We start from the raw sequence: 25,675 nt of genomic DNA, 5'->3' as shown, positions 1-25,675 counted from the left end.
GTATTCAAATCTAACCTTTTCACATTATCAGTTTTGGTTTCGATGGATTATATCAAAGGCAGCACACTAAAAACCATGCAGCCACCACAAGGTTACAATGACTATTTAACAGCATGATGTTAATGATTTCTTTTCTCGTGGCCTGATAATGATAAAGCTTTATTAGAGAGCGGGCAAAGAACAAAGTTCACACGTCCTCCTTCTCACCAGGGCCCCCGCAGGCCAGCCCACCTGACCTGCAAGTTGTCAGCTGTGGTCTCTGCAGAGGACCCCACCCTGATCACGTGATCGAGGAAACCAAAGTCACATCAGCCCTGAAACCCCAGTGAGGCCCTGTCACCCCAAGTCGCAGCTGGGACCACCAAGGCAACGCTGGGGTCCTCTGCTGGGGAGTAGCGAAGGGGGCTGTCTTGGGTTGTGGTGAGAAACTGGGGCTCCTGCACAGGGGGAGGGAGAAGGCCCTAGGTCCCCTGAGCCAAGAGCTGAAACTATGTTCCCCGCAAATTCTGCACCACCTCCTTAGGGCTGTAAGCTCCAGACAGAGCCGGGAAGGGCCCCAGGGGCTTCTCTAAGGTTTCTGGGTCTGTGTCCCACCTGCCACTCAGGCTCGAGGGACAGACACAGCTTCCCAAGACAGATCAAACGCCTAGCCAGCACTGCTCTAAGCTGCATTTCTGTTTTTCCAACTGAAGTCTGAGCGCCTTCCACCTCTGATTGCTGTAATTAACTAAAATTAGAGCTTTATAAAGATCTGTAAGTGCAAGCTTCAACATTTGAAAAAAGGTAGCTACGAACAAATAAATAAGCACAGACAATTCCTAAAGGCTGCTTCTTTTGCCTTCCAGCAAGAACCCAGGTTTCAGACATGGCGGCCGTGCCTCTGAAGACGTGAGTTGGGACTGAAGATGGGGAAGCTGCTCTGGGGGCCGCCAGCCAGGGAGGGTGTCGGCTCACACAGCACGAGGACCTGGGCGCCCAGGGAGGACACCCTAGGCTGGCCCAGAGGTAGGAAACCAGGGAGGAAACCAGGCCAAGGTAGAGGGAAGGAAGTGCCCGACCCCCCGAGGGCAGAAGCTCTTCTCTCCAACCCCGGTGCCCCCAACTCGCAGGGTCACCCCCGCTGAGCACGCACTGAGAGCGCGTAGAAAAAGCGCGGTATTGCTGATGTGGTTACAAGTCACCTCTACCCCAAACTGCCAAACACCCCCAGAACACGGGAACAAAGCCCTACATGCTTTGAAAAAGAAAAAAGACAGACTGTTAGACCCAAGACCACCAGAAAACCAGCCTTGCTTGGCAGTTCCACACGCGCAGGGCGGGGCTGGCGAGGAACGGAGCCCCGGGATGCCACCGCGCGCGGCATCAGTGCAGGGGCACCGGGCAGCGTGCTCTCAGCCCACGGGCCTCGCCGCCACGGCGGGGGGGCCCTGAGGTCGCCCACAGCTGGGAACACCCGGGGAGCGGAGAGCTCGAGCACGGACATCTGCAGCAGAAGCTCAACCCAGACGCCAGCGGCCCCGCGGCTCACCCAGAACCTCGTACACACAACTCACAGGAATCTATAAAACAATAAAAAGGCCCCACCTTTGAAACGTTATAATTTATAGAATACTCTGTACAAAAGCAGTCTCTGAAAGGACTGACTACCCTAGAAGAAGTCTATAGCCGTCGGCCTCCTCTTTGGCACGCTGGTCAGCGGCTTCTTGGTCCCCGGCGGCGTGCTGGCCGGCGAGCTGCTGGGGGTCTTCAGCACTCCGTGGAGGGGTCTCTGCTCAGGGTTGAAGGCCACCCGGGAGGGGCCCGTGGGACTGACCAAGATGCTCTTGTCCGTCTTCTTGAATTCTGCCCCGGATGAAAGCAAGGCCACAGGTTAACAGGGTCCGCACGCCTCCTCTCTCCTGCCGATCCGCCCACCTCGGTGCTGCCGGCAGCGCAGGCTACCGCAGGCCCCGAGCCGTGAGCTCACTCCCGGGCAGGGCAGTGCCCTTGCCAGGCCCGCAGAGAGGGCCCGAGAGCCCGGGAGGAGATGGAGTCACCAGGGGGGCTCCTTCCCTCGGACTTTAATCCTCCACGGAAAACGCCCTGAGGCCGCCTGCATGGACGTGGGGGAGCGCCAGGCGGGCCAGGTCGCGGGGGGTGGTTACGGAACATGGGCACTCGGTGAACCCCCAGTTTGGGTCTGGGATGAACCCCAGGTTTAGACAGTTGAAGGAGGAGCCTTCCCTTCTTGGATTTGTTCCCCCCATTTTCTCCAGCGCTGAAGATGAGAGCGTCTCAGGTCCTCTCCAGACAGCCCCTCCCTTCTGCACGCGTGCGAGTGTGTGCGCACACACACACACACGCACGTGCGCGCACACACAGTTTACTTGCGGTTCTTAAAAACAGGACCTAAACTCATTATGTACTTGTAAAAACCTTAGTTTCCTCCTTTGAAAGACAAAGCAAAGCAAGTGAATCACACCTGTATTGAAAGCGGTAAGACAAGCGTGCCCCTCTTCCCCTCTCCCCCGGGGCAGGCAGCCTGCAGACCTTCGCGGAGGCAGGACAGACCGCCAGACCGCGGGCTGACAGGGCTTCTGCATCAGGGCAGGCAGGCCTGGAAGCCGAGGCCCTCCCGCCGCCCCGTGAGCAGCCCAGCCAGGGGCTGCCCGCTGACCCAGCAACGGGCCCAGGCCCTCCCCGCCCCGCAGGGCGGACGCCGACTCACCCGCCGTCGTGTTCCTGCTCAGCCCGAACGTCACCTTCTTGGAGCTGGACGGCGTCCCGTGTGGCTGCGGAAGAAAACGACACCGAGAGGAGTAAAGGATAGCGGCCGAGCCGCCCCGAGAGCCCATGGGGCCGCCTCGCAGGCCCAACACTGGCGGGCCAGCCCCGCTCTGCAGTAACCGCCTGTCACTGGGGCCCCAGGGAGGAGAGCAGAGCAAAATTACGGTGCTTGAAACCTCCCGGGAACGAGAGAAAGCTCACCATTAACTCCATCCACCTCGTCCCAGAGCCCCGCCGTGACCGCGTAAGGGGAGCGATGGGCCCGCTCCCGTCATGGCACCTGACTTCTGGGGGCAATGGACGGGCACTTCCCAACTTCTTGTGCAGGCGGACTCCAAGCGGATTGGATCTTCTAACAATTCATCAAAATTAAATAACTGCTTCCTATCTGCCAAATTCCTAGAAGCGTCCCCCTTCTGCGTTATGAAGCACTTAATCAAATCCTTCTCAGAATCCTAAATTTGTGTGAATCCCATAATTCTACTTTATACGATTTTTGCTTTAATATCAACATTTTAAGAGAGGGACTTGGCTTGTGTGAGCCTTGAGTCATTGAACTAATATCCCTAAAATACATTAAAATAAACACAGGCAGGGGCTTCCCTGGTGGCGCAGTGGTTGAGAATCTGCCTGCCAATGCAGGGGACACGGGTTCGAGCCCTGGTCTGGGAAGATCCCACATGCCGCGGAGCAACTAGGCCCGTGAGCCACAACTACTGAGCCTGCGCGTCTGGAGCCTGTGCTCCGCAACAAGAGAGGCCATGATAGTGAGAGGCCCGCGCACCGCGATGAAGAGTGGCCCCCGCTTGCCGCAACTAGAGAAAGCCCTCGCACAGAAACGAAGACCCAACACAGCCAAAAATAAATTAATTAATTAATTAAAAAAAAAAAAAAGAACCTCTGCTTTAAAAAAATGAAAAATAAAAAAAAAAATAAACACAGGCAGCGGTCACCCTGCTGGTTCGAGTGGATGCTATTTAAATGTGAACTTGCCGGGGTGTCCCCAGCAGGGCCAGCTCGGCCTGCCCGCCACAACGGCTCCGCCAGGACCTCTGTCTCCTGGGGGTGGGCCGGACGCACGCCCAGCGGCCCGGCCTGGGCATTGGCACGGCTGGCCCTGCCTTCCTGAGCCCTGAAACAGGGACCGCCCTCTCCCACCGCCACGACTCGCTCTGACCACTCCCCTCGTGTCCCAGGCGGATCTGCAGACCCAGACTCCCCAGAGCTTCCGTCCTCCCCCTCGCTGCCTAGTCCCGCGACTTCCTGGACATGGAACCCCAGGCCCGCCGACGCGGAACGGTGTCACTGACTGCACCTCAAGCTCCCCGCTGAGCCCTGGGGCTGTCCGGGGCCGGAATGGCTGCCTGAACAAGGCCGGCACGCCGCGGGAAGCAGCAGAGGCCGGAAGCGGGGCCCCTGTCCGTGCCTCGGGTGGCCGTGGTGGGCCGGGGGGCAGAGGGACAGCGGGGCGGCGGGGCGGGTACCTGCAGCCTGGGGCCTGGCAAGGTGGCGGCCCCGCTGCCCTTGGCCTTCCTGAAGAACAGGGGCTTCGGGGAGGAGGCGGCGTCAAACTTCACGAAGTCCTTCTGGGTCCTCAGCTGCTTCTTCAAAGGGCTGAGGGCCCCACCGCTCCCCTGCGTGCAGAGGGCGAGATGCGGGTCACGCCACCCGTGAATGCGGGAAGCGAGCAGACACAACGTGGGACCCGCTTACCAGCTCACCCCAAGCCCCCCGTTTCCTGTTCCAGGTGTGCAAACACCTCGCTTCCTGAGCAGACGCCACACACACACGAATGCCCGCCTCCCCATGCTGGCACCACGCCGACGGCTAGAGGTCTACCTTCTCAGCCACGAGAACCCATTTTTACCCATCTTCAAACTTATGCCCACGTTCTGAAGATTTCTGCCTTTCAGACACCATCTACTAAGCGGTAATTCACTCTCTCATTTCTGATCAGACATCGCTGCCCACGGAAAGCTTGGCACGGGAGGAAGAGTGTGAGGCTACCAGGTTCTGTGGGTCCGTGACAGGCAGACACAGAATGTCCCCTGGATGTTTTACACTGACAACCCCACGGCGGCCCCGCTCTATTCCTGGGGTCTCAGAGGTCTGGGAAGCCCAAGGCAGCCCACTGGTGGTTTTGGCAAGTCCGTGGTGTTCCTGGCCAGGACCCACGGTGTCGCAGACATGGACAAGACACGCCGTCCCTTGGGGAGGAAAACCTCCCTCGACCCTGTGACTTATTTAGCAGCCACTCCAATCCTCTCCGAGGGCTACTGGGGGCCAGAGAAACGAGACTCGGAGAAGGATATTCCTCTGATATTCTTAGTGAAGAAAGAGCATCAGTGACTAGTGGGTGAAGGGCAGAGGCTGCAGAGCCCAGAGAAGGTGACACAGGTGACCTGGCAGTCAGGGAAGGCCTGAGGTGAGAACAGACTTCCTGAATCCGAGCTGAGTGCCCTGCTGCCCTGGCTCAGACCGACTACAGACCCACTTCGGGATCCTGCACTCTGAGGCCTGAAAGCAGCGTTTAACCCTGTCCACACAAGCTCCGTAGACAAGGGCCTTGACGTCATAACTGCTGCAAAGCAGGAGATGCAGATACACGCGCTAGGCAGGGGTCAGCTAGCTTGTTCTGGAAAGGGCCAGGGAGTAAACGATTCTGGCTCTGCAGGCCGTGAGGTCTCCGTCACACTCCTCAGCTCTGCCGCAAGACGCAGAAGCAGCCAGGCCGGCACGGGCGCCGCTGGCGGGCTGTGTGCTAGGGAGACGACGTCTGCCAACCACTGGCACAGACGCACTGCATGTCCAGAGAGGAGGGTGCGAGACGCAGACCTAGAGCCCAGGTCCCCGTCTATAGGTGGCTCTAGAGATCCAAGTGGACAAGAAGTTTTTTCATTCAAAACATCAGTGAGATAAGAGAATTTGGGGCTTCTGCCTTTGCCAAAGGAGCCCAGGGCTGGCCATGAGTTGAAGAAGAAAAATGAGATCAGCGTGTGATGGAGACACACACCTGCCTGTTTATCTGCTAGGACTGGCCACTGGGACAGTTCCCCAGCCTGAGGCTGGCCCCGCCCTGGCCTCTGCGTAGCCGGAGGGGTGGGGGCTAGGGGGGAAGCAGAGGAAGCCACCGAGGTGGGTCACTGCTTGCTCCTTGGTAGAGGCTGTCCGGAGCCATGACCGCTCCCTGGGCCAGGGGCTTGCTGTCCCCTGCCCTGCCCATCCATGCGGCTGAGGAGGTAGGGCGCTGACACTCCTGCCGGGGAGCTCCAGCCCCCCCGCCCTGGGCGCAGCCGCCTTACCAGAGCCTGGACGAGCTTGACCCCTCTGTGCTCTGCCAACTTTGACATCTCTTTCATTTTCTTCCTTTTTTTCAAAATGGCAGCTTTCTGAGCAGATGGGTCATAGAGGTCAAGGCCGCCGGGCTCCCCCCTCCTTTTCTTCAGTTTCCTGCCCTGGGGCGGGATGGCAGGGCAGTCCCCTCTGTCTGCTGGGCTCGCTGGAGGGCCCTCCCTCCGGGGCAGGGGCCAGGCCGGCGTGGGCGGGCCGCTGCCGTTGACCAGGAGGGCCCCGAGCTCCCGCCTCCTCTTCAGGACTGGGGCGCCGCCAGCCGGGGCCGGGGCCGCTCCCTCCGGGCCCTCCACCTGGACCCTCAGGCTCCTCTTCCTCAGTCGTTTCCTCCGGCTGTGCAGGGAGGTGGGCTCCAAGCCGCTCTGCTCCTGGGGGCCGGGCGTGGCCACCGTCCCCAGCTCGGCCGCACCCGCTTCCCGGGCTCTCGCTTCCCGGGCTCTTCCGGGACCGGCCTCCGGCTCCCGGCTGCCATTCTGCTCCGGACACGTGGCCTCACCACCGGGCCCAAAGTGTTCGGGCCGGAGGTGGTTCTTCTTCTTCTTTTTCCTTTTTCTCTTTGGTATACTGCCAGCGCTCTCCTCCTCTTCGGCTGGAGAGAACTTCGTTCCTAGAGACACAAAACGGTCAGTGAGTGCCCCGGCGCCCAGGCCGCCCTGCCGGCCTCGCGGGGGGTCCCAGGCACGTCCCCACGGTCTCCCAGCAGGTCCTCCTCCGTGCCCTCGAACTCCACGAGCTTTCTCCCCTGGCCCCATCTCTTCCCTGCCCCAGCTGTGACCGGAAGCCTTCCTGAGGCCTGCTTCGATATAAATGGATCTGAAATAGTATTCAGACTTCTACTAATTTTCAGGCCCAGACCCAGTAATAAAGCAAATGCTCCGAAGGGCAGTGTCCACCTAGCATCTCCACGTCCCCACCCACTTCCTCCACTAGGAGTCAGTAAATGCCTTTACTCTAGGGAGGCTCAACGTGGTTCCACAGGGAACAGCAAAACACTCGGACAGACCTTCTGTCTCAGCCAGCCCCTCAGAGCGACGGCTTCCGCTCTGCGATGACCCGGGTGGATGGCAAAGGCAGTCCCCGCGCCGCCCCCCTTTCACCCTCGCCCTCGCAGGCTGCGGGCTTGGCGGCTCACCTCTCCCCCTTTCCATGTCCGTTTTCTCCAAAAGTTTGTTCCCTTTCTTCTTATGCCTCCCTTGACTGAGGGTTTGGTCATCGTCATCAGCAGAAGTGTCCTCAGCAAAACTGAGGTGACAGATACTGCCTGCTGGACACCAAAGCCCCTTCTGGTCAGCTTTCTGAGACCGGCACCGCTCTGTCCCCAGGGCCTCCGAGCCACGCCCCTCCCCACATCACGCGGGGAGAGTTTTAACCCTGATTTCTGCCATAAGGCCCCTCACTACTCCTCCGACCCCAACCCGAAAGCTGGGACACAGGAAGTACAGACTGAAAAACGCTTTGTGGGGACTTCCCTGGTGGCGCAGTGGTTAAGAATCCGCCTGCCAATGAAGGGGACACGGGTTCGAGGCCAGCTCCGGGAAGATCCCACATGCTGCAGAGCAACTAAGCCCGTGCGCCACAACTACTGAGCCTGCGCTCTAGAGCCCGCGAGCCACAACTACTGAAGCCCGCGTGCCTAGAGCCCGTGCTCCACAACAAGAGAAGCCACCGCAATGAGAAGCCCGCGCACTGCAACGAAGAGTAGCCCGCGCTCGCCGCAACTAGAGAAAGCCCGCATGTAGCAACGAAGACCCAACACAGCCAAAAATAAATAAATAAATAAATTTATACATATATATTAAAAAAAAAAGTTTTGTGGATCTCTCAGAAGAGGCAAGGGACTGCAGACCTGGGGTGACACCCTCCACACCTCAGCCAGGTCTGCAGGGCCCTCCAATTCTAAGCCCCCCGCGTGCACGAGGCACGGGGGCAGCAGGCCATCCACTTGGCTCAAATGCAACCAAGCTCACAGGCAGCAGCTTCCCCTGGGGGACGACTGATCACACAGCAAATGAAAGGGACTCTGAGAGATCAGCTTGTCTTCTTCATGAAGAATCCGCCCTGGCGCCCACAGGGAGAGCCCGCGTCTGGCTCCGCGCTGGTCTCTGGACGAGGAGTGGGCGGCGGGCTGGAAAAGACCCGACGCCGGGTTCCTGCGAGGGCCTCTGCTCAGCTGAGCAGGCTACTTTCTCATGCTTTCAATTCATGTCTCTCAACCCTGTTTTTCAATATTTGGCACAAGCGCCCTCTGTGGGGTCCACACTTATTGAGAACATCACCAATTATAATCTTCTCATTTTCCTCACCTTCAGAGAGATCTTGGAATCTGAAACAGAAAACAAGAAAGGTTCCTAGAGAAACCCCGTCTTTCTGTCTTCTATAAACATATGCACTAACCTTTTAAAATATAAGTGATACTTGTCTTTTCTTAAAGTAAAATCTTTATTGAGATATAATTCACATACCAAACAATTCACCCATTTAAAGCGTACAACTGAATGTTTTACTATCAATATATTTTTACTGAAGTATAGTTGATTTACAACGTTATTAATTTCTGCTATACAGCAAAGTGATTCAATTATACACATATATACATTCTTTTTTTACATTCTTTACCGTTATGGTTTATAATACGATACTGAATATAGTTCCCTGTCCTATACAGTAGCGCCTTGTTTTCCATCTTATATATAGAAGCTTAAAGGGTAAGCGACATTTGGAGTTTGTTAACTCAGCTTCCTTCTCTTCCAGAAGGGGAGGTGGAAGAGGAAGGTGGTGTGAGGCAAGGGCGAGAAACAAAGGACAAAACTGCCCTCAAGTGTCATCATATCATCAACGACACAAGGATCTAAAGATTTGTCTTGGCACATCCAAGTGAAAGGGAGAAATTAAAATCTTCTTCTTGTTTCTTAAGGCTGAAAAAGCTTACATCTCTACTTACATTCCATTCTCTGCTTTGTTACCAAGTGGAGACAGCCTAGCCGTGTTTTGCTCTACACGACAGCTGCGGTAGAACAAAAGGAGGTGTGGGGCGTGTGCCGTGAGGAAGCGTGTGCCCTGAGGGGGGCGTGTGCCGTGAGGGGGCGTGTGCGTGTGGGGGGTGTGTGGGCTGCACGGCAGCGCCGGGGAGCAGACAGGCCCACGTCCAGCTGCGTCTGGCGGCTGCGAGCCCGGGCCATCGGTCGCCTCCCGTGCCCCAACTAACTCATCTGTTAAATGGGGCCGTGACAGAAGCTGGCCTGGGGCGCTCTCCTGAACATGAAACGATTTACGTGCAGTGCTCAGAACAGGGTCGGCTCACAGAGTGTGTGATCAAGGTCAGCTGTTACCTGTCATCAGTCACAAGCCCCGGGGCTGCACGGTGAACTACCTGAATGGTTGTAATGGTGTCACCACCACACTTCTGGCAGACAAACTGGGAGCTGGGGGGGTGGGAAGGGGGAAATAGCTGAACCGCTACCCCAACCACACTGCAATTTCTTGATTAGTAGACTTTACACATTCTCCACAGGCTTCCTTCTACATCGTCACAAAACAGCTAAGAGGTGGGTTTAGCCGCCTCCGCAGAATGAACCTGAGGGGCAGGGGCCGGCTGTGTTCACAGACTCTTTCAGCGTATGGGCACTGCAAGGCTATGAGTGATAACATTAAAGGGCCCAGAAGAAAGCTAAGCACGGGGACAGCTCATCTCACGCCAAGAAACCAAAGCGCTGGACTTGAACACGAACGAAGATCAGGTGAAACCTTCTTCCCCGATCACTTACTTTTTGATGAGCTTGGAGAGACGTTTCCTGTTGAAGGGAGGGATGTTTTTCCTGTTGGTTATTTCCAGGAGTCGGTCAGCAACTGCCTTGTAGTCAAACTACGTGAGAAGAAAAACTGAACATCAGCCCGAAGCACAATGCTGCCTGGCTTGGAAGTCACATCAACTAGAGACAGGAAACCCAGAGCTCAGGATTCTGGAAGCATCCCCCAACAGGATGGTGCGCACAGCATGCCTAAGGCCTGCCAGCCAGAAGCCTAAGCACTGCCTTTGAAAACTTCCTTCTATTTGTTCTCAGAAGAAGCTACTCTTTATTTGTTCTATTTCTTCTTCCTGAAAATTTAGTTGGGTATGCTGTTATGTAAATTTAATCTAGATGTTCAATTTGTACTTGGTAACGTAGTAAACCTCCTTTATTTGAAAAGTACCATTGGGCTCGCTTTGTTGTATGGAACAGAACAGATCTTCATAATTCAGGCCAGAACGAAGACTGACATCTTTCAGATTGCCATCGTACTTAAATCTCTTTGTCTCCAATAAGCTCATTACAAGAAAGGCGACACCAGTGACTGAGGGATTAAAAAAAAAACCTTACGCATAAGGCATGTGGTTTAATCAGCTCTGACCCCAATTCCCCAGCAGCCAGGCGGCTCCACAGCAAACCTATATTCTACAAAAAGCAACACCTACTACCAACCTGGAGAAGCAGCCCGGCGTCCTCCACGCTTCCGCCGCCGTCCCGTCCGCCTTCCTCACCGACTTCCTCTTTTCTGGAGTGATATCTGCCCAGTGCTATCAAGGAACACATCCACAGACACAACTCAAATACATGGCCATGGCTACCCCCAAAGGAGCCACCTACCGTCCAATTAGGTGCCTCTTAGTGAAAAACAACATTTCTTTTTCTTTTCTTTAAAAAGAAAAAGTTATTTATTTATTTGGCTGCGCCAGGTCTTAGTTGAGGCGCTTGGGATCTAGTTCCCCGACCAGGGATGGAACCTGGGCCCCCTGCATTGGGAGCTCGGAGTCTTATCCACTGGACCACCAGGGAAGTCCCAAAAAGGACATTTCTTTACAGACAAAAACCCTGCAAGTACATTTATAATCTCCCCAAGATGTTTTGGTTTTTTAGTCCTGGGACATAAAAAAAAAAAAAAAAAAAAACCTGGGAGAAATCACACATTTTGCCTTTTAATTACATCATAGACAAAACCCCACTGTGGAGTGCAGTGGAGGTGGACGGGAAACCTGTGGGCCGGGGCTCAGGCCAGTGGGAGGAGGGCAGACAGGGTCTGTCCCTAGTCTCAGGAAAGCTGAGGCTGTGGTGAGCTCTCTACAGCAGGACACTGACTCTCAGGGGGCCGCCTCAGGAAACACACCAGGCTGATGTTTACGTGACTCTGGCATTTAAGAAATAATCCAAAGAGCATTAAAGCCCATGGAGAAGCAGAGAGAAATTACTACTGAAATCACACAAGCTCTCAAAGGTGTCCCGTCTCTGGAATCCTATCAGCTCCTGAGTGGTGTGGCCTCAGGGCAGAGCCCGGAGAAGACTGGGCGAAGACTGGGCGGGTCCCACAAGCGTCTGATGAAGAACCTGGGGGGCGAATCTTGGGAAGCGCTAAGGGAAGAGGGGGAACGGCTCTAGTTCAGACACAGACGTGGCGGAAGGAGCGGGCCACAGCCAAGTCAAAATGTGCTCAAGGCCATTCAGTGAGTTGTCTCTCGTGCTGAACTTACAATTAGAATATTTTATCTTTTCTTTTTTAAAGATCTGTCTTTTCCTGACTAAAGAATATATGATCATTGAAGAAAACTTAGAAAAAACAGACAAAAGTACAAAGAAAATAGAAATCACCCACAATTTTGCCACGCAGGGCTAGCCCCTTACCACCTTGGTGTATATCCTTCCAGATACATACATACGTGTTTATATGCATATGTTTAAATATACAAATCAGGCACCTTCTACACAGTTTTTTGGTCCTGCTATAAAAAAATTTAGAAATTATATTTTCTCTATTAGTTTTTGAAAACTTTCCTTTTCAATGGCTCTAGAACATTTCAAAAGCAGGGGTACAACCTGAACTAGCCCTTTACCTGACACCGTGGCACCAAGATGCTGAAAACCACCGTGAGCTCTGATGAGGCTGCATTTTAAGTGCCCCGCGCAATTCCCACGGATACAAACGGCGCTGAGAACAGGGCCCAGCCACAGTGCTTATTTATACACCCGAAGAAAAAGAACCCCGGGGGAGCTCGGAGACAGAAAGGAGGGCTGCACAAACAAGCATGCGTTCCCAATGCAACAGTAAATCAGGTCTCCCGTCAGGGACCCTCTTACAGACACGAGGCCACGTTAGGATTTTTAAACACATCAAAAAAGCCGAAGGAATTCCCTGGCAGTCAAGTGGTTAAGACTGGTTAAGACTCGGTGGTTTCACCGCCGAGGGCCTGGGTTCAATCCTGTTCGGGGAACGAAGATCCCACAAGCCTTGCAACGCAGCCAAAAAAAAAAAAAAAAAGCCGAAACAACAAAAACACACAAAACCCAAAGCAACGAAAATGACAAAACCCTCGAAGAAAGCCCTGCGACCCTGGGAACTGCAGAACTGTGCATGAGCCCCAGTGTAACCAGGGGCCCTGGACCCCACGAGTGTCTAAACACAGCCCTACTTCCTTTCTCAGGTGGCGGCCAAGGCAGAGGCACCTCTGATGAATTCCAGGGTGTAGTCAGTGAGCTGGCAACAAATGTATTAAAAAGTGTTCCTTTGAGTGAACTTTACCTAAGAAAGGCTCTTCAAGTAAATTCTGTTACCTGTTTTCTTTCTCCTGATTGCTTTTCTCCACGTCATCTCCTTTCCAGACGTCTCTTCCTCAGAGAGGTCACTGTCACTCACTTTGGTTTTCTGTTCCTCGACCGTCTCTTCAGGTGCAAAAGGAGACTGATCTACAATGACTTCAAAAACACCCCTAGCTATAGTCTGTACCAGAGTCTGGCTGAGGGCGGAAGCACAGCAGAGAGAGTGTGGTTAACAGTCGGCCTGGACTTGGTTCCCTAAAGGAGCACAGAGGGCCGGGAGGTGGAGGAAGTCACCGCACACCCCGTCCAGCCCCCTGGGGACCCGCTGGGACCAGCGGCCGGCACCCGCGTTTCTAACCACACCCCCGCGCCAACCAGCTGCAGCCGCCAGGGGCCAGCTCGGCGCCGTGTGCCGAGGCGGAGGGCCCAGGGGTGGGAGGAAGCCCGGGCGATGGGAGGGCGAGGTCCCCGGAGCCGCTGGGGGGCCCAGCCATGACTCAGAGCTTCCTTCCAACGCCGTGCAGCTGTTCTTAGCTTTGGAGGGCCTGTGTGCCATGCTGCACCTACAATTTTACCACCACCTCCCATAATGAAGCACCAACCGAAGCAGTAAAAACACACGTGGACTACTTACTCCTTAGTCTTGGCGGCCACCTTGCAGAATGGGTCAATAAACTTGAGGTTCTGATCGGCCAGCAGCTGTAATTTAGAAGGAGGAAAAACAATGAGGGGGAGAAAAAGAGCCTTTCTCCTTTCTGATGTGTCCTTGAGAAAGGAACCATTCGCGTTTCTCACACAGGCTGAATCAGACCCACACGTATCTCACAACACCCGAAACACACTCCGCTGAAGGTCATGGCCGCCATCCAGCCACCTGGGCATCTCGGCGCAGTGACCAGAGAAGACTGCCCCTCCCAGCGTTCCCAATACATACTCCCTCCTCCACGGAGAAGTCCTACTCAGACACTCCCAGACACTGAGGTGAAGGAATTAAAAAACAAACGTTCACCGCAGAACACTCGTGAAAAAAGAGAGTAAACCACTGCTCCTAATCCCAAATTCAGATAATCACCGGCGTGCTAAAAATTGTGTATTTCCTTTCTAGCCCTCTGTCTTGTTCACAGATGAATATATACTGAAAAAGCCACGCCATTTGCCCAGCTTTGCCTGTGGCCTTTTTTCCTTACTGCTTTTTATTTTTATTTTTTGGCTGCACCTCATGGCTTGCGGGATCTTAGCTCCCCGACCAGGGATGGAACCCGTGCTCCCTGCAGTTGGAAACGCCAAGTCCTAACCACTGGACCGCCAGGGAAGTCTCCCTACTGATTTTTAAAAAATAATTAATTAATTTATTTATTTTTGGCCGCGTTGGGTCTTTGTTGCTGCGCGCGGGCTTTCTCTAGTTGCGGTAAGCGGGGGCTACTCTTCGCTGCGGTTCACAGGCTTCTCATTGCGGTGGCTTCTCTTGTTGCGGAGCATGGGCTCTAGGCGTGCGGGCTTCAGTAGCTGTGGCTCGCGGGCTCTAGAGCACAGGCTCAGCAGTCGTGGTGCACGAGCTTAGTTGCTCCGCGGCATGTGGGATCTTCCTGGAGCAGGGCTCGAACCCGTGTCCCCTGCATTGGCAGGCGGATCCTTAACCACTGCGCCACCAGGGAAGTCCCCCCTCAATGCTTTTTAAAAACTCAACATCACGAGCATTTCCTCGTGTTACAGAATCCTTCGTTGGACTGCATAAGCTGTTTTCAATTCTGCTTTGTAAGACTGCCATGTACACCCTTACTGCATAAATCTTTATCCACATGACCCATCACCTGCTTAGGACACATTCCTAGATGGGGGAAGAACTACGTCAAAAGAAAGGCTGACCCATCCGTGCTGCTACTGTGGCTGGTAACCCTGAGCGCCAGCAAAAAGCGTTTTCACCCCCAGCTCACAGAACATTCAGAGCAGGGCCAAGGCCCTGCCTGTTCGGGGGAGCTCTGGCCACATTACACTGCTGCAGGGTGTCTGCCCACTTCTTACCTCTTTCCCTCCCACCTTGGACAGTTCATCCAGATAAATATCAATGAAGTGGAATTTCACTCCGTTCGGAGACTGACTCTCAGGGTGTAGGATCTCCTTCATCAAGACGTCTAGGAAAAGCTTGATTCGGCTAAAGGAAACAACACACACGGTTCTGTTAACCCCAGCTGCCAACATCCTCTCTTCCCCCAGAGAAACTGGCAACACTCTCATGCCCCCCTGCTTAACAAGCAATGCGAGGCGGAAAAAGTTTGACAACCACTGAAAGGAGTATAAAATGCTAACTGTCACGTGTGCTCAGCTCTGCTGGATTTGAAGTTCTCCACGCGTAAGGATGTCTTGCTCTTGGTACGCAGAGTGGAAGGCGTGGATCAGGTGATTCAAACTTGTTAATTGAAACACCTGAAACCACACTAGTGCCTTAAAAGTTTTAAGGCCCCCAAACGCTAACCCAAATAGTTTACCAACCTTTCTTCCCAGCCGTTTCGCTTCAGAACTTCAAAGGACTGCCTCAGGACCAGACGGATCAGCTATAAAGACAGACAACTTTTGTTACAAAGAAAGAGAAAGCGAGAAATACCCATCAGCTGAGCGGAGTGACTGGTATAGCCTGCATCCCCCAAGTGAAAAAGCTTCTGCAATAATCATATTTAGCTTCTAGAACAAAAACTGCTCACTAAGGATCCCCAAACTCATCCCCAACAGCTGAAAGAGACAAAACAGACGGCTCTGAGCACATCTTCCAACACTCTCCGCTGGTCACCTCACCGTGCACCGCACCAACCAACCCTGGCACGGTCCGCCAGCTGCTGCCCGCCCCCGGCCCCGAGAAAAGGGGCTGTGGCCGGGCCCTCACCATGTGGTACTTGTCCAGGCGCAGCCCGTCAATGTCTGGCCACTCCCGGTTCACGGTTTGCCAGAAGGTCTGGAGGAACAGGTGCTCTGCAGTGAACAAGAGGCTCTGAACGCTTGGTTTACAGGGTACCATGTTACCACAGAGCAAGAAAGTAACGAAGGGAAACAGACTAGGATTGTTTATTCACTCTTCTCAAGAATTCTTGGGCAGCTAGAAAATCTGGTCAGTAACTAAGTACGCTCCATAACTTCTTTTACATTTAAATAAAAGCATATTTTAATAACAGGAAGGCTGGTAGTATCTTAATGCTCAACTCGAATGCTGTCTGGAGAGTTTCATTATCCACTGCAAAGCCGCGTTTCTGTTAAAAATCAAAAGACTTCCTGAGCCACAGCTACTGGCCCTTTTTCAAAGCCCATCTCTACCTAACAGTCAATCCAAAGCCATTAATTCTGATGAACTCTTGGAGGATCTGTGTAGAAACTCGGCTTTTCCTTTTTTCCATGTTCAGTGTCAGCTGGGTGAGCTCTAACAAAACATCCTACTCTCCTCTTCTGAGCCATGAAATTAACACTTTTTCACCCCAAAATAATTGGGTTTTTTTGCTTTACTTCTTTTTGCACAATTCTCTCTTGATATATGAAAAGCTACAGTATACTCCATGTGTAGAATTTTGGTCCTTACGAAGTCAGCTGAGACCCTGCTAAAATCCAGAGAACCACTGAGGGTTATAATAAGGCCAGTGGATGGCTGTGTTCTGAGGAGGGCTGAGCAAAAGAAGCGAATTCTGCTTTCTCTTCCTCTGTAACTTATCAAAGCCTGAATGTCTCGGAAATAATTAATTCCTCCCTTTGTTTATTCTTTTTGGTCAAGAGGGGTTACTTTACAGCTTGTTACCAGTGACGACCTTAAACGGCTCTAGTCTTAAGGAGGATAAGCCATCCTCTACATCCAGAGGTTACTGCAAACACCAGCATATTCACACACAGCCTCTAAGAGTGCTAAAGTAACTCAGGATTTGGAAACTCTGGAGGACTGCTATTTCTTAAAATATTTTTTTGAAATTTTTGAGATGCCAAATGTGGTGTCCCACAGGACACCTCCTTCGTCACCCTCTCAGCGTGTTTAACACAGCTTCCCCATGGGATGGTTTGTCTCCTGACATTTACACACTAGCAGCCCAGGTTCACGTGAAGCTAGCCCATTGGAAAACGGAAACTTTGAAGGAAGGAGAAGAAACAATATTGACTAGATTTCTTAGGCAAGTTACCAAATCTGATGAACAAGGAAGTTTTGAAAGTCATGAAAATATCAGGACTTACGAGCCTCTGAGTTGTTAACAACATGGATGAGTTGGGAAATAGTGTTCGCTAGCTCCTCCTGCAAAGGTGGGGTTGGGGAAAAACATCGGGGTTATTGCGTGGTACCACTGAGACGACAGCATCACGGCCTGAGGGGAGGGGCGTCTCTAGCTCTTGTTCTCAATGTCACTTCCACTAAGAAGAGTGTATCTGGATATCTGGATTTCACCAAATGTGAAATTCCCAATTTCGACGGACCACTGTGCCAACTCAACATGCCTTTGAGAACTGTCTAAGCCACACACTTACACAAGTCATCTCTAGCTATGCGCTCAAATGACCTACAGAAGAAACACACTAGCTGTCAACAAGTCCTGGCTGTCAAAATACAACTTGAATTGAGATTCCATCCAAACCCCCAAATAATGGAAACACAGGTGCCAACGAGGGGGAGTTGCCGGCAGGCAGACACCGGGACTGTCGCTCCACAAGGCTCCGTGTGGAACCCGGAAGTCCTCTCGTTGGCCTGCTCAGAGACAGGCTGCAGAGGCAGGGCGGTGGGAAAGGTTAAGGGCATCCAATGCCACGTGCAGAGCCCGTCCTGCCGAGCCCCACAAGCTCGCTGGGGAGAATTTGGTGTCTCGGTCTATGAAGAAACCTGCCTTGGGGAGTGTCAACAAAATAACTGTTTATGAGTTACAGAAGGAAAGAACAATCCTTGTCGATATTACCTGGACTCAAGTCTTTCTTACGCATTTTGAATGAACTCCCAGACTTGCAAGTGATGTTCCTTTTCATCTGTTTTCTTCCTCCACTAAAGCTGTTGGTTGTTACTTTGAATGTAACTTAAAAATATTTTGCTCCGCTATCCTACTCAAAACATGTTCAGTGGAATAAAGGCAATAAATCAAAGTGAGTCATTACACGGCTTAGGGGAAGTGGCAAAGCCGCATGGTAAAACCCAGCCGAGTAAAACCTACCCACGACGTGTCAGGGGGCTGCAAACAGCGTTTCCTAAGGCTGACCCTCTACTGCTGCAAAGGCAGGTCTGCTTTTACACGTCAGAACAAATCTCTTAAAGAGCCTAAACCATTTTCTCTGATAGTTTTGGTGGCGGGGCTCGGTGTGCTCGGCAGACAGGGGTCCAGGTGAGCACGCACACCAGTGATCAGTCTCCACTGCCTTTGCGGGTGAGGCCATCAGATCCGGGGCCGCTGCTCACTCTACAAAGACCCTGCCCCCAGCATGGGGGCTGCCCAGTCCCGGGCACCCACTTAGGTGTGGCAGAGGTGGGCCTGGAGCCGGGGTAGCTCACAAGATCTTAGACTAGTGCCATGCTGTTTCTGACCACAAATAATAAAAGATATAACAGAAACTTTAAAATAAGTAATGTAAATAAAACCTACTGTGGAACCTATGAAACTGTGACAGAGAAATAATCTAATTTATGTGTCTTCTTTGCTTTTTGAAGAGATAATTAACCTCACTGCTTGCATCCCCTTCTACACGGACAAGAGGTCAGAAAGTGAACCCTTGAAGCAATGGTTTTCAGTTTGTTTCCGTACATTAGGGATGGATACAGCATAAAATGGGCAGGTCTCTTATCCACCTGTGCCAAAAATCCAGTCATATGACAAAGGGAACTGTAGATTACCTGTAGAAGGGGTTCATCCTGCACCCACATGCAATAGAAGAGCCCTTTCCATATTTTTAGAAGTTCTTCTTGGCTGAAACCTCCTAGAGGGTAAAACAGCATAAAAATCTTATTTTAGAGTCCAAACATTTCCTGTCTAAGTTTAGAACTGCCACATAAGCCGTGAAAATAATACTGCATACGTTTTCATTCTTTCACTTGCAAATGTCTTTTTAAATGTGAAGCATACATTTTCTTGCTGTTACAAAACAAACACACATAAATTAGGCAGTTTTATCAGCTATGGGGCAGGGCGGTAGTGGTGGCGTGTTCTTATTATCTGAGGAAAGAAGCAAATGTCATCACAACAAGACATTAACTAATTCAGTGGTCATTTACGAGTTCCCCCAAGTGGCCCTCTGCCTAAAACTAGCACCTCACCCTGCACACCAACATTTTCACTGGTCTTGCAAAGCAAAACCGCAAATCCTACAAAAGATGAAGGATTTGCTTAGGTCCCGTACAACTAGCCCAGGGAAACTGGCAAAGCTTTGGGATATTTTTGCAAAGATGACCTTTTTAAGGATCGGACGTTCGGCTGTACCTTGATCCCCCTCTCTCCTGGTTAGTTTTCATTTACTGGGCAAGCGTGGTCTTGTTTTAAGTGGCATCACCCTGGTCAGCCTTGTTCTTGCTCATTATTCAAGCCCCCCACCTCCGCCTGAACCGCCTATGGCCAAGCCACAAGTTGCACACAGACTTCTGTCTCCTGGGTGGACCCCAGGTGTCACGGAACAATTGCTGAGTAACAATAAGAACCCACAAAATCAGGTAAGTGTAGTGTACACCCTTGCAGTTTCCAAGCCTATGGAGAACAAACAGAATCCTCAAGCCTTGATGACTGTTACAAATGGTCTTTATTAATATTTCACTAGAAATATTACTAGGTACTACGAAGAACCTTTTGGAGGAGCAAAGGATAAACTAGGTGAGTGTAAACAAGTATGTATTTGGAATCAATGTGATTTCAATACTCCAAAGCATAATTAAGTTAAAAGTGATAAAGAGATCCCTTTTGATAGAATGAGGTTTGTTTATTTTATTCAGAGTAATGCTTTAGAGCTTTATAGGTGTTGATTTCCAGGTTACTAAAGACCTTTCTCATACCAACAATTTCATTATAGTGCATTTTGATTCTTTGTGATAGGCTCTCACTTCACCAGAAACTACAGTAACGTTGGTTTATTAAAGTGCCTTTCCTTTAGGGGTCGGGCAAATGATGTGCCAACCGGTTTCCTCCCCATCTTGTAATAAATAAGCCACACCTGACTACACAGCTATAGTGTAAGTGATAAGTGCCACCAGAGCAGAGCCAACTGCAGTCACGACCGTAGTAACTTTGTCATAGTCACCTGTGTTTATAACCAATCATGTTAAGACTAATGAATTAGTGGATCTGGGTAAGGATCATCAATGGCTGCTAAAACACTAGGTGAAAAAATATTGAGGAGCGTATGAATGATGAATGGATGAATGATGAATGGATGAGTCAGACCAACAACACCCAAGCCCATTAGATGTCCCATGTGATGCAACAGGAAGAACACAGCGTCACTTGTTAAGTATTCTCTCAAAAACGAAAAAGCTAATCTACACCACTTCAAATCTTAACTATTAATATCAGTTTGCAGGAAATATAGGGGTCAGAGGAACATGTCAAATGAGACCATGGGATGCAGCCAGCAAAACTCCAGATGTCGGAAACTCTATAGGACAAATGACCCAGTTCCTCCAATGAATAAACTGCAAGGGAAAAAAAGGAGGATAAGCCTGCTGGAATTTAAGATATTTGTAGACATATCGACCAAACGCAATGGGTGGTCTTGTCTGGATTCTGATTTGTCATAAAGAATCTATGGAATGATGGGAAAAACTCAACAGATTGGCTACTTCATATTAAGGAAAAATGTTCAGAAGGTGTGATAATGGTGCTGTGGTTAGGTTAGAAGGGTCCCTATCTTAGAGATACACGCTGAGGTATCAGGAGATGAAATGAGATGCTGGGGGTTTGCTTCCCAGGAATCTCGTGGGAAGGAGGAAGTGGGCCAATTAGACAACCCGGCCAGGTAACGAATAAATACTGAAGCTAAGTACTGATATTTGAAATTATGTACTTGAAATATTCCTTAATTAAAAGAAGAAAAAAAAGAACTACATGAGATTATCAAAATGTTATCACGGGCTGTTTTCTTTCTTTTTACTGTTTAGAAAACTCATCATAATGTAACTGGAAAAGCACGACCACTGATGAAACAGGATTTAAATGACACCAGTTCCTGCATGAGGCTTGGGACTGGGCATCCTTGTTTTTGCCAAGCAGCTACACGGTCTCCCCCTCCAGGGCTGCCCCCCTTCAAGGCAGGGCTGGGCAGGGCTCACCTACGTGGCGGGAAGCAGCCAGCTGGGCTTATGCCAAAGCAGCAGGAATCCCCGTGCCCACAGGGCTGGCGTGAGAAAGGACCGGTCACGCCACTGCTGGACAAGATCCTCCTGCTCAGGCCTCAGGAAAGACTCGTGATCTCTCCCGGGAGACTTGAAGAGAAGACACGGTTTGGACCCCGCCACACGGCTGGGAGCCTGTCTGAGAATGGAAGCATCAGGGGGCAGCAGAGTTGTCTGCAGAGAAGCTGGGCTCTGGTGCCATCAGTGGAGCTCCTGCATAAAGCTGTGCTTTGGTTTTTTTCCCCCTGAAAACTAGTGTGGCTTGGATATTCTGTCAAGTTCCAACTGAAAAAGAGTCCTAACCAATGAAAAAGAGTCCTAACCAATAAGAACATTTATGGCAAAAAAGTCATATACTATATCAGAGTACACAATTGAAAGTGGCTTATTCACTGCTTCCCAAACCCAGTCCCCCCCCAACCCAGGGACCACTGCTCTCTGCCTGGTGGCATCTTTCCTGCGTGTGTTTACACAACACTCACGTGTGATAGAGAAACGCACAGGCGTGTGTGCTCCAGCTCAGAAGCCTTCTCACTAAACAGAGCACAGTGTGTGTTCACCTCCAGATGGCTCCGCTAAGGGCAGCAGCACGTCAGACCACCTCGAAGTGATCCTGGGAGGCGCTCAAGCATCTCCGGATGACCCGCACCTGCACCAGGCAAAGGTGTGCTAGGACGCACTACAGAGGCCTTTGTGAGGGAAAACAGCACATTTCGACAAAGAAACAGGTGAGAGCAGATCCTGGACAGCGGGCAGGAAAGGGGCTTTCCTTGAAAGCCCCTTTTTACGTGAAAGCGTATTCTGACTTTCATCCTACGTGGAGCAACCAAGTACAGCGGAAGCGAAGCACTGGTCAGGCCCCGGTCAGCTCCTTCCTGGCTGTCACTCCTAGAAAGGCCTTGAGCCTCCTGTTCCTCACCTGTGACACGTGTCAGGTTCATGCTTAGGGTCAAAACTAAGTGTACAAATGAGAAGCATGTTGTAAGAGCAAAGCACTACGTGGTGGGCGGGTATCACTGTGATCGTCCCATGTTCTCTACCCACAGCCTAGTAGAGCTCTTCTCCCTTAAAAAACATCTGTTTCCAACATATATATATATATATATATATATCCCTCATTTTCACCCAGGAATTTAACTGGTAAAAACAAGGTACCAATCTTTGAAGCATGTAAAGCAAAACAGAGAAATGCTCATCATCTAATTTCCTTCAAGACCCTGAAGATGAAGTACGACATATCTGAAGGAGTTTTGTCCCAAAATTACTTTTTGGATTTGTCTTTTTTTCTTGGGGATTGACTTTCTTAAACTTAATACAACTAAGTTTCTAACAACAATATAGGTTTAGTTGCTCCAGAATGAATGAGGTGAGCACGAAAGTGAGACGTGGATACAGCAAGTCCAACAGCTGCTCTCATCACGAATCAGCCCAGGAGGCAGCTTAGCCGGTAACACGTGACCCCACGCCTGTGTGAAAACAGCCACAGCTCCCCGTTTCTCTAACTACTGAGTTGAGAGACCCCAACCCTGCCAGTATGAAGAAACACTTGTTTCCCCCATAACTGCCATTGGCTCTAAGACACCATCAACTATAAGATGTACTGTTATCTTATGTGCTGCCAAGAGAAAGCAGGAACGCAAACGAAACTGTCACAAGGTTGATTTTAAAATTTATCCCGATTTTGGATGTTAAATGCTTAAAGCTGCAGAATGGATAAAAGAGGCAGAGACGCTTGTCTGTTTTGTTCACTGCTGCACTCCCAGTGCCAAGAGTAGTGCACGAAATAATAGTAGCACAGAGGAGGTGCGCCACACGTTTGCTGAATATATGAACAAATAAACAGGGATGAAATGAGCCCTTGTGAATAAAACCATGGTTATTCTACAACTGTGAGTGATCAACAGGAACACTTAAAGTAGCAGAGCAACACTGAGTTGCTTTAAGTTCTACAAAGATTTTCAATTTGTTTTTGAAATCACGAAGCTCTCTGTGTTGCTAACAGACAGCAAGAGTAAAATTTCAGACTGCCTTTACTATGCTGAAGACGACACAGAAAACTTGAGTCTGTCAATGAGATTCACTGTCAGGCCAAGTTATTTCCAAACTTGTGTTTCTATTCTGACGAGCACAGCTGTGGCAGATAGTTTTATTCTGTCCCATCATCACTGTCTAGACATTCACTTTACAGTTACTTTTTGGAAGGCCCGCTACATTCCCTGCAGTGGGCGTGGTGGTGAAAAGGAGTACAGGACAAGTAACTCAGGTGGGATGGGCGCTAACCAGACTGGACCCCGGGCACTGGTACACACCCCCGGCCTCCTCCCTCAGCATCACCTTGGCATGTCGGACCCTGAGCCTGTTCACCAAAGGGGTTTGAGCACCAGGCTCTGTCTGGCTGCCTCAGCCCGAATGTACTGCATCTGGTCCCTCTGTTCCTGTACACAGGAAGGCCCTCGTATGTCTGGGTGTGCGCCCACTTCCGGCTAGGAAAACAGACGGAAGCTTACAGTGTTTTGGGGGGAGAATGGTGCCACAACAGAGACATACTGGATATCTCCAAATCCTAGAGGAGCAGGGTGAGGTGACAGGTAAGGAATTTAGGGGCAAGCGATGGTGAACTGAATGCTGGGAGTGGATCAAGGCTGGGAACCTTTTCTGAGTGAACAGGAGAAGTGAAGGTAGAGGTGATAAATGGTGCACTGTACACCAGGAATCGGTGTGGAGCAGTCACACAGGGGCTGAGGTGGGGAGAAAGAGAGGACAGATCACGGTCCGCAGACCTGGAATTCCAGGAAGGTGGTGATGTGATCCAGCTGTTTTAGGAAGATGAGCCCAGGCTGGTTTGTGGAGCATGGATTCAAGGGGGGCCCAAATGGAGTTGTCAGATCAGCCAGGAAGTAAGCAAGTGCGTAAGTCTAGATGAGATGGAGGGGTCTTCAGGCAGGGCAGAGTAATTCAGGAGAGGAGACAGGGAAGACCAAAGGACAGTGGATGCAGGCTGCAGGGAGAGGATGAGGAAGAGTAGCCCAGGCCAGTGCACGTGTCCAGCTAGAGTCTGAGTGGAGGATGGGAACTGGCATCCAAAATAAAAGAGCACGAGAGACTTCCCCGGCAGTCCAGTGGTTAAGACTCTGCCTTCCAATGTGGGGGCTGTAGGTTTGATCCCTGGTCAGGGAACTAAGATTCCGCATGCCGCGGTGTGCCCCAAAATTAAAAAGACCACGGGCAGCAGAGAAGCACCAGAAGAGGAGGTTCTGGAGGGAAGAAAATGAGTCACTTTTGGGCATTCTGAGTTTGAGGACATGCAGGTGGAGACGTCAGGTGAGTAGGGCCTAACTGAGCTGAAAACAGCAAAGGTCTGGGATAGAAGGTTAAGGTTAGGAACCTCTAGCATATGTATATGGGATAAGAATAAATTAAATCTGTCGGGGAGACCCCTAACAGAATCGAAGTCAGAAAGCTTGGCTTCATTCCTCTTTCTAGCAGACTTCCCATGAAACTGTATTTTCTTTTTCCTGGGTAGTCTTTCATGATTTCTCGTCAAAATAAAACAAACTAAGGATGTCAGTACAGGGATAAATAATATCAATTCTTTCAAATAGACTCAAAGTATTAATACTAGCAATAGACAAATCAGACTTTATCTCAGTGCAATAAAAACCTCCACTGCGTACAGTAGTTCATGCCTTCAAGGGTTTACAGATCAGGTAACAAAATCCGTCAATGGCACCCCACTGCAGTTAAAATCCAAACCACAAAGCCCCGTGTGACCTGGCAACTGCCTACTTTTTCAACTTCATCTGTTAACACCCTCACCCTCTCTTACTGACCTTCCAGCTCTTCCCTCTCGCCTCCTCTCAGACCTGTTGAACGTCACCCCGAGAGGCCTCCGTGGAACAGCCTGTATAGAGGAACTCTCTCTTTCCTTGGTTTTCGTTTTCTTTATCTCACTTATACGAGCTCTGTTTCAGTTATCTATTCCTCCCTGGATTTCCCGGGACAAGTTCCTCGAGGGTAGGGTTTCTATCTTCTCTCCTGTAACCCCAGCACCTAAAGGTGTTGGTCAAGTGAGGACGTAACTCAATGAAGAGCGCACCAGAAGCAAGCAGGAGAGTCCACTGATCCAACCGGACAGAAAGGGTCTATTCTCAGCTTGCCCACTCGCTGCGACTTTCGGCAGACCACCTAACCCTGTCGGCCGCAGTCCCTCAACCGTAGAACCGGACGAGACCCAGCAGGAAGCGGACACAGAAGCACATGCAGGAGTGCGAATCAGTGCCGCACGCTCCCCCCGCTCCGCCGGCGGCTCCCCCGGCCCGGCCCCCCTCCCCGCACGCCCCGGCCCACCCGGGGCTCCCCAGCCCCGGCCGCCATGTGCGCGGCGGACCGCCGGGAGCCCACCTGTCTCCCTCTGCGTCTTCACGCTGATATACTGGCGCAGCTTCTTCACCGCCCGGTCCCGGATGCCCTTCTCGTGGGACGCCAGCCGCTGAGCGAACTGGATCTCGGCCGGCTGCATGGCGGGGGCCATCGCGCCCGCTGGAGCATCCCCGGCCGCAGCCCGCCGCCGCCGAGCGCCAGCCGCCGTGCTGCCCGGGCCGCGACTGCGCAGAAGGCAGCGGGGCGGGCGGCGGTGCGCGGGTTGATGGCGTCACAAAGGCGCCGGACGCCGCTCGCA

General features: G+C 51.5%; 1 protein-coding gene across 8 annotated transcripts; it reads right to left on the bottom strand.

Annotated features, from left to right (window-relative positions):
* Positions 1–1,585: 1,585 nt before the first annotated feature.
* RRP1B (ribosomal RNA processing 1B) lies at positions 1,586–25,628 on the bottom strand. Of its 8 annotated transcripts, none has more exons than XM_082459814.1 (16): positions 25,399–25,628; positions 18,517–18,599; positions 16,884–16,941; positions 15,562–15,647; positions 15,174–15,235; positions 14,706–14,835; positions 13,318–13,382; positions 12,699–12,880; positions 10,578–10,672; positions 9,882–9,979; positions 8,421–8,440; positions 7,250–7,381; positions 6,069–6,724; positions 4,251–4,400; positions 2,708–2,771; positions 1,586–1,842 (listed from the first exon to the last, which is right to left on the bottom strand). In XM_082459814.1, the coding sequence occupies exons 1-16, from the start codon at positions 25,526–25,528 to the stop codon at positions 1,649–1,651; spliced, it is 2,205 nt and encodes a 734-aa protein (XP_082315940.1). In that variant the 5' UTR covers positions 25,529–25,628; the 3' UTR covers positions 1,586–1,648. The 8 variants fall into 8 exon arrangements, 7 of the variants coding, with proteins under 7 accessions (XP_082315940.1, XP_082315941.1, XP_082315944.1 ...); XM_082459815.1 differs by having other exon boundaries at positions 7,250–7,378; positions 25,399–25,627; XM_082459818.1 differs by lacking the exon at positions 25,399–25,628 and adding an exon at positions 20,935–21,398.
* Between the last annotated feature and the right edge of the window lie 47 nt (positions 25,629–25,675).

This window comes from Balaenoptera physalus, assembly GCF_965194825.1.
Source record: "Balaenoptera physalus genome assembly, chromosome: 4".
NCBI classification, from domain to species: Eukaryota; Metazoa; Chordata; class Mammalia; order Artiodactyla; family Balaenopteridae; genus Balaenoptera; species Balaenoptera physalus.
Note: the sequence above shows the minus strand (reverse complement) of the source record. Positions and strands in the feature narration are given on the sequence as shown.